The sequence below is a fragment of the Platichthys flesus genome, chromosome 3 (genome assembly GCF_949316205.1).
Source record: "Platichthys flesus chromosome 3, fPlaFle2.1, whole genome shotgun sequence".
Lineage (NCBI taxonomy): Eukaryota > Metazoa > Chordata > Actinopteri > Pleuronectiformes > Pleuronectidae > Platichthys > Platichthys flesus.
In genome coordinates this window covers 22,349,736-22,358,977 of record NC_084947.1, presented here as the reverse complement: position 1 = coordinate 22,358,977, position 9,242 = coordinate 22,349,736, and the positions used below count along the sequence as shown (strand labels likewise).

At 35.6% G+C, this 9,242-nt stretch overlaps 1 protein-coding gene across 2 annotated transcripts; it reads right to left on the bottom strand.

The window, feature by feature from the left end:
- Window positions 1-226: 226 nt before the first annotated feature.
- On the bottom strand, window positions 227-7,831 carry figla (folliculogenesis specific bHLH transcription factor). 2 transcript variants are annotated; one of them, XM_062382183.1, is made up of 6 exons: window positions 7,519-7,831; window positions 5,833-5,979; window positions 5,635-5,724; window positions 5,263-5,409; window positions 3,377-3,441; window positions 227-430 (listed from the first exon to the last, which is right to left on the bottom strand). In XM_062382183.1, the coding sequence occupies exons 1-5, from the start codon at window positions 7,717-7,719 to the stop codon at window positions 3,424-3,426; spliced, it is 603 nt and encodes a 200-aa protein (XP_062238167.1). In that variant the 5' UTR covers window positions 7,720-7,831; the 3' UTR covers window positions 227-430; window positions 3,377-3,423. The 2 variants fall into 2 exon arrangements, with proteins under 2 accessions (XP_062238167.1, XP_062238168.1); XM_062382184.1 differs by lacking the exon at window positions 227-430 and adding an exon at window positions 441-716.
- Between the last annotated feature and the right edge of the window lie 1,411 nt (window positions 7,832-9,242).

Below are 9,242 nucleotides of genomic sequence, written 5' to 3'. Positions count from 1 at the left end.
AACAGACAGTAGCCTAAGTGACTTTAGCCCAATACTGTTCACTACCATTCACTGGAGGATGGTTCTTTGGAATAAGATATTCTAATGAGATACAGGTTACAAAGCCATTTTATTAAAGTTGAAGATATTCATATTTATCAAACATAAACTTGGTACATGCAGATGTTGAGATTTATTTATATCGTATTTAAACATATTAAGCAGAAAACATAATACACTTATTAAAGATAAATGAGATCAAAATGAAGCTTGTAAATGTTTCTAAAGGCTTCCAAGTATACAGTTTGTAAAATGAAAATAAAAACACATTTATACATACGTTTATATATATAAATACTCAAACAAAATATTAAGTCTTAAGTCAACATAAATAAAACAAATAAAATTGAATTTTCTTCTGGAAGCATCCTTTCTTCAAAGCAAAAGGTCCCTAAATAAACACAATTGTAGTTAATTCATCTCTCACTTCTTTTAGCACAATTTCTACATGCATAAAAAGTACTTTATCTGAAGAGGGATGACGATTTAAGGCAAATATCGGAATCCCACTTATTACATAGGTCATCATAATTCACCATTTTGTTTCCCAATTATGAATGTGAAATATATGCACTAAATAATGCCCTCAAAAACAAACAAAAAAGTATTATGCATACAGTTGCATGCAAAACTCCACAACAGATGTTTTTTCAAATAAACGCAGGTAACTACAGCCCCTGTAGCAAAAACACAAACGATGACTATTAAACTTTTTTATTATTGCTACTTTTTATTTAATAAATTGAATTTAAAATGAATGATTTTTACATTTGCAATCTTCATTAACTCATTGGGACTTACATGGCAGTTCACATTGGGGTTTCTGCTGCTGATAACTCCAGATGTAAAAATGTAGATACTACTAAGAATTAAACTGAGATAGGTACTGACTTTTGTACATGCCACAATTATTGTTTCAAATCTGTTATTAGTTCATAAAAAAAAAGTACTAAATACATTTAGTCTGTTTGTCTGTCTGCAGGATGTATCAACTTATTCACTTTTAACCAAACAAATGTATTTTCCTGGTTGTGCACAAACTCTATGGCATGTGCACTACTGTGTCCTCCATATGATGATATGCTACTGGTGTGTTGCTGTGATATCAGTGGGAGTTCATGTTGTATGTGCAACAATGCACATGACTGATCACACCTGACAGCAATGCCACAGACATGAGAAATTCAACCAGAAGAGGGCGCTGTAACCTTGCATTTCAAATCAGTGGGACAAGTTACTCTAGAAAGATCTTTCCCATGGTGGATGCTTCAGTGTTATTCAGTCATAATTCATGAAAAAGTAAATGGGGGTAACTTCTTCTATAATATGCAAGAGTCTGGGGAGCTCAGCAACTTCCAGGTCATGGCTAATTTGAACTTGAGCAGGATACTGATCAAACAGTATCTGTCAGTGTAGTGATGGTAGCAGGGAGAAACCATAATTTAACACTTAACTAGCTAAATACAATTCAATCCGGAATCAGTTAATTAAAATGTAAACATGTATTCTAGTTTCGAATTTGATTTAAATAGTCCCGACTGAAAGGCTAATGTAGTCATGACTATGACAGTGAGGCAAGACATGCACAACACCAGGACCCTGTAACTGGAGCAGCTAAAAGGAATTCGGTCTTTGATGTTTATTAACACATGCACCTCATCTGTTGCGCACAGTCAAAAATAACTTCTATTAGTTGTTCTGTGGCTTGTTTTGTGCCAATTTTCAACGAAATTACAGTCCACAAGGGGGAACATAATAATACTCCTGGTCTAATGTTCATATTTACATCCAGTACAACTAGATTAATAGTTATACACACTTCATTACAATAACAATTAAACGGAAATACAAATTATAGTGTTAATAATAAAACCCTGAGGTTCACAGTGTCTGTACTGAAAAGAGGAGAATTGTGCTCGAATCTACCTATCATCTAGTCCAGTTATTCTCAAATGGGGGTACGCGTACCCCTGGGGGTACTTGAAGGTACTCCAGGGGGTACTTGGGATTAATTTTTTTTATATTTAAAATTAGCATCCATTCAAAAACCCTTGAAAAATTGTTACTTAACAAATATTCAATTTAATATAAGTGTAAGTTTATGAACTAAATGTTATATTCAGTAGGCTTTTCAATTTAATTATCCTAAAAAAACAGAATCTCCCCCATACCGATGGTTTGACCCAACCTGGCACACGCCACCTGTCATCGCCTGTCATCACCTGCCTTGAAAACTTCAACAATGGAGTCGAGTTGAAGTGCAGCAGCAATACTGCTGAAACAGGAGGGACAAGCGCCAAAGAAGGCGAAACCAGAGCAGAGAGCCTTCCCTAAACAACACCGTGAGAGCTTGTGCCTTTTCGAATGGGCGCTAATACGTAAAAGTTTTCCGTTGTGAAGTTAATGATTCATAATAAGAAGTCCGCGTCTCTACCGGTACCCTTTCAAAATAAAAGCCTGTAATACAAAAGCGGAAATGAAATTGTATGAACTTAAAGCGAAAAAATATTTCACAATAAAATAACAGAAAGACATTTCACCAATATTAACATTAACGTAGATTGGGTTATTTACACTTTTTGTTTTTTTCTGTGGGGAGAGATTAGCCAACAGTGGCATTAAGCCACCACATCTTCAGCGGTATCTCCAGACAAAACATGAAAGTCATGTTGCTAAGCCACCTGAGTTTTTTAAGAGGAAACTTTCTGAATTCAGGTCATCTCAAGACACGATGCAAAAAGCCTCCCAGAAGCAAGCGGAAACAAGCTACCTGTCAGTAATCTTTTCGATCCTTAAAGAAGATATTTTAAGATGATAAATATAAAAAAAATTTTTTTTGAGCTAATCTTTTATTTAAAACTAAGTTAATGATAATTTTTTTGGGAAGAAGTGTTAGCTATAATTAAGTTCATGAGTTCAGTTTGAGAACATATCTTTATTATGATCCCAAAAGAGGTCACTTTAAGTTGATAATTATTTTTGATGTGCACAAATCGTTATTTATATTGAGATAATAATAAAAGTCTTAGTTATTTTACATCTTTTTATTTCCAAATAGTTCAAGAGAGACCACTACAAATGAGCAATGTTATGGAAATTGATGGAGTTTTAAATTTGAATGTGTCTAGTTACAAGGATTAATAAATCACATTACATATTTCTTTCAACCAAAAAAGCTTTGCGCTGGTCAGGGGGTACTCGGCAGAATTTTTTCTTCAAAGGGGGTACGTCACTGAAAAAAGGTTGAGAACCACTGATCTAGTCTGTTTGGATTTGTAAACATATATTTCTGATAACCGAGCTGATATTCATGAATAAATAAATAAATAAAAATCACCTTGCATGTTCCCAGTATTAGGTCTGGTCATCTGCTCTTCACATCATTCAGCAGTGTTGAGACATCTGTTGAATGAAAAAAAGAAGTTTATGTGCCAACAAAAAAGATACACATTCCAGTTTAAAGACGGAGATTCTGAGTAATGAATTAATTTTTCCAATTTCCAGCTTTATATTTCAGGAAGATTTCCTCATTGGAAATTTACACACACACACACTCACATACTTATATCTTTGTTAAGGATTGAGATGAGACACTGAATACAAATCAAATGCTTCGTGTTGATTGCCTGTTGCATCTGTAGCATCTTCCTGCAAGATCATTTTAGCAATTATACATGGATCTGATTTCCTATTGTGTGAATGGTGTGACTTTCTAGCTGTGCAGATGAGGGCTACAGGTCTCGTCTTCGAAAGATTGATAGTAATAGTCCCAAAATGAATCAGTGATATACAACTGATACACCTCACATCCACTTCAGCAATTAACACAATAATTGATTTTCAATAACAAATTAGAATGCAATAAAAATTACTGATATTCACTCACTGCGCATTATCCAGTAGCTGAAATTGATTTGACATTTACTACAAAATGTCATATTTAAATGTTCTATTGATTAGAAATTTTTTTTTTTTTTTTAAGTCATTGAAATGAAGACATCCACTCAGTTTCATGAACTAGTAATTATAATGATGATGATAATTACAATTTATTTTATCAATTTCTAACCTATTGTGTATTGCTCTTATATTGACTACAATACTGCACTTCAAAAGGTCTTATCTACCACTCAAAGCATTGTTGTGTATATTTCTCATTACTTTCTCTAGTTTTTTTGTTTGTATCCCAGGTAAAGTGTCTATGAGCATTGTTAAAAATGGTTTGTATAAATACAAATAAATAATGAATGATCCTTATTTTTTGTTAATATTATTACTACTATCATTGTCCCTTTTTAAACATCATACATTTCTCAAGTTATTTTCCCTCAATTGTCAATCCTGTTGATCATTAAAATATTAGATCTTATAAATGCTTCTCTCTTGAGCATGAAATATATGAACAAGACAGTCACTTTAACACGTTCTACTTCTGCAATCGTAGTGTTTCGGAGTAGTTTGTTATGTTTCAAATGTTCTGTGCTGATTGGAAAAAAAAAACGTTATTATAAAAATCATAATACAATATTCCAGACATGTGACAGGTAATGACGGAAAGAGAATTAGGGAATTGTAAGCCATATAGATCCCTGTAATGTAATCTAAACAACCTTTTCACAAGCCACAATATACGCAGAAGAGAAGAGAAGCTGGCTGCAATGAGCGTCTGTCTCCATTGTGTGGGATTATTGTGGATAAAGGATGTCTGCTGCATATGGACAGTGTCTAATGTCTTATTGAAAGCTGCGGCAAAACATCCTTGTTATATTCCACAGCAGGAGCAAAAGTAGAAATATATGGAATTTCAATCCTATTTTTTTTATTTACGTGTGTTTATGCCATCCGGCCTTATTTTATGTGTGCGTTATTCGAGGAAGCAGAGTAATCTCAATGATTATATTAATGAAGAAAATGTAACCCTGAATGATAACTTTTTGGTAACACAGTCCATATGTAAGACTCTAGTTCCTTGCTGTGTTAAAACTCAGTCATGACAGGTTCTCTATTTAGTTTATTTCAGACATGCACTGTGTCCAAGTGACAGTCTGTAGAATTTCTGCAGACTTTCTCCGCCTGGCCTTCTAGTATAAAGTGAGGTGAAGTCCATGTGATGAGCAGCGGATCCCCAGCTGGATTCAGCGTGATCAACACGAAATTGACTCAAAAATAAAAAAAACACAACAAAAACAAGCAAAATAATGTTAGGAAAGTTAAATGAGTTACCGAAGACTGGTCAGGTGCTACTTGGATGATGAACTGGTATGCAGGCAGCGCACAATGTTGCAACACCAGTCTGGTCATATCGCCATCCTCTGTTACTTGTTCTGGAGTGAATCCATCTTCCATACATTCGTCTGACATGTTCAACAGCTGTCAGGAAGACACATCTCAGTAAAAATGTATATCTGAACTTATTTGTCTACTGTCAAGATACTCACCCGCCTCATTAAGAAATTCTGATCCATATTTCAAAAATTAAATTGAAAGTAAAATTTAGGAACATACAGTTTAGCCAATCAGATTGCAATGACAACCACGATACCATTACAAGTATTAAACCAGTATCCGGATTCACTGTAGAAAAGACAAACTTACATCATCCATTCTCCATAGGTCATTGCTCAAACCTTCAGTCTGACCGTAAGTGATTGCGTTCTTTAGAAAATCAGTCCCACTGCCATCATGCTGAAAAACAGAAAATAACACTAATCAACATTTCGTGGCAGTGATGTCCTTGAAAGTAAAACAAAGAACACTTGTCTTTAAAAGAGGCCTGATGAGTGAAGCACTCACACTGTCAGTGTCTTGCAAAACTCCAACAAGCAATCGTATGTACTCTGTTGCAGCTTTGAGTGTGTCCACTTTACTGGGTTTCCGGTCTGGTCGCATAAGTGGCACCATCCGCTTCAGGCGGGAGAACATGGTGTTCAAGTTGCGAATCTGAACAGAAAAGATGCCAAAGGTTAACATAAATAGTGAAGCATTGTGAGATACTTTTTAATGTTTTCGAACCATTGCAGTATCATTGCATTTCCACAGGGCTTGAAGAAGTTAAGTGCTTATTCACTAAGCATTAGTTGTGTTGGTAAATTCCAGCACATAATGCTTAAGGATTGAAAAAGAGTACTGTTGATTGATGAAACAACATATGTAACACAAGAGTTGTTAAAAAAGTATAACCAGTAAAATCATCTAAATGTGCGTTATATACTAATCTGTTTTTCCAAAGTTTTAGTTACTTTATGAAAATCTAGGATGCTTTTTCCTGCTGTAGGTCAAACTGTATTTCAAAAATATTGTTTTAAAGACTACAGGGAAAAAATTGTAAATATAGCTGCTTATCCTCATATGATGACAGAAGAATGTATGATATTCAGTCATCTGGAGAGCTTAGTTATTAAAATATGGAAATAAACCACAACTTGTTGACAGAGGTTGTTGGCATATTAATCACCAAGTGATGTAACTAAAAATAAAATATTGATAAATATCAAATGTTGTGGGCGGGGCTAAGTTCGTCTGGCATCCAGGCTAGGGATTCTTATGACATCGGTAAAGTTTATCAGTTTTTGTTTTCACCTTCATTTATATAAAGGATTTATAGCAAAACACACACTCTTTTATGAAGTGAAATGTTGAGTATCCTCTACTCCAAATTATTTCTGGTAAAGTGAGAGAGAGATTGGAGTTTAGGTTTAGGTTAAAGCCAATCGTCACAGAAAATAGTTATTTTGATCAGAGATGATACTTTGTCTGAGGAGCTCTCTTGTAGGGAATATATCATCAAATTGAATTTAGCTCTTTTGCTTTCAAAAATAAAAGATGTAAACTGACAAAAGACAGCATTCATCAGTGAAAGTGGATGAGATGGGTTTTAGAGCAGGAGAGATGCTTTGAATCAAAACCTGGCAACTTTTTTTCACAAAGATGTATCCATTTCATTTCTTCAACCTCTTTAATTATACTCTTTAAAACTCTCATCTTGAAAAAAAAATGTAAACTGTGCTTAAGGTTCTTCAACTTAGTGTATGTGTTTTTTTAATGTGCCTGCACAGCAATTTTAATTCACCTCTCTGTAGGAAATATGGTTCATAAATAAAACGGTCTTGCTAACATTATTATAATGTTAAAAGTTGGAAATTAAATTTCATACATTTCCCTCACAGATTAGATTATAACCAAAATATAACCGGACAGTATGACTGGGTGGTGGTCACAAGGATGAAATGCAGGCCTCAGTTAGTGTGTAAGTTTGTGTGGTGTGTGTGTACAAGGTTATTAATACTGTTTTTGTGTACTGTGAGGTCTTTGGAAACTTAATAGCAGGTACAGTTAGTTAGCTTTACAAGCTCCAGCTACGCTAGCTAATCTCAGGGAGCCTGACAGACCTGGACCTGGATACTGTCTGTCAAACACATCACTAAACTGTCATTAAACATGAACTATCTGCTCTCTCAGTGTCCTCCATTGGGAACTCACTCTCAGTCGCTCCTTGGCGTTGACCAGCTCCCTCTTTTTCACCGTTTCGTTGAAGTCCTCCGCGACAAAGTAAAGGCCGTCTTTAGCTCGCCTGAACTTCTCTATGTTGCTGTACACAGGCAGCGCGGACTCGCCCGTCAGACGCTTCAATATGTCGCTCATTAGTTCCTCCGCGGGCACCTTCATCTTGAGCAGGAACATTTGTGAACCCTGAAGAAGAACCGTGAGTATGAACCCTGAGGAAGAACGAAGAACCCCGAGGATGAGCTGCCTCTCACAGTCTGTCCCTGTCCACACCGCTCACATGTAAACAGCAGAGACATGAGGCTCAGCACACCTGCGGCAGGTGCTTCATTAGGAGCCCGCTGCCTGCACTCAGTGAGCTAATGCTAATAGTAGCTACATTTTAATTAACATTACACAGATCTGCTACCTCATTTGGACTAGCGATTTTTACCTTGTGGCTAGTCTGCGACTTCCTTATGACTAGTAAGAGTTTGATTTAACATGTTTCTGACGAGTAAGAGTTTTATTTAATATGTCTGTGACTTCATTGTGACTAGTAAGAGTTTGATATAACATATCTACAGTTTTCTCTTGACAGAATAAAAGTTAAAATTATTTGAAATTTTTTTGTGACAAGCAAGATTCAAACAGCTTTTGCCATCAATTTATATGTGTTTCTTCATTATAGATATCCACAGTACGTGAAGTAGATGTCTGCCAATGAATTTTGGATATCTGCAAATTAATTGTAGTTAACTATAATGGAAAAACTCCATACACATGAATGGCAAAAGTGGTTTGAATTTTACTTGTCAAAATCTAATTACTGATTACAGTCAAAACTTGTATTCTCCCAAGTGAAAATATAAAAATACAGGCATCTTGAATAAGTGCTTTTACTAGACAAAATTATGTTGCAGACATCATTATCCAGTCGGCTATAAAATTAAAAAATGACTTACCATATGAGCTCACACTAGGGAGGCTGCTGGTATCCAAACAGATCCATCAGAATGTTTTCTTTAAGCTGTTTTCTCTGTGCTTCAAAATACAATACCAACCCCTGAAAGCTAGTTTAAGAAAATGAAGAAAAGTTAGATTAAGATGCATTTATTAGTTCCAAACACATGCAAAGGCACACTCATGCCGGTAGGGAAATTTAATCTCTGCTTTTGAACCATCTCGTGCAGGTGACACAGAGCATTGAGCTACCATGTACGGCACTCGGGGAGCAGATGTTGGGGGAGTAAGGTGCCTTGCTCAGGGGCACTAGACAGGGTAGGGAGACTCTTGGATCTTTGGACAGATCAGTCCAGGTTCGTCTATTGTTATCGCTCCTTGCAGTCGAACCAGAGACGAACCAGAGACCTTCTCTGCTCATAGTACAAGTTTCTGCCACTAGACCACCGCCTCGTGTTAGATGAAACAACTTTTCAATACTCTCAAGGTGACCCTCGGATGGAGAGAAGGAAATAAGGATAGTTCGGGGACATAAGAAAGAAAAGGAGTAAAGAAAGAATAATGAAAAGTGCTGGAACAAAAAAGACAAACTGAATAGACTATACTACAAGTTAAATTATTTGTATTTTTAGGCCTGTTTGAGTGCAGAACCATTGACAGTGCTTTGGTTTTCTAAACAAAGACTGAAAGATGCTTAAATGAAAAAGTTTTTTTTTTTTTAAACTCTGTATCTAAACCAGTTCCTTTCTTCAGTTCAA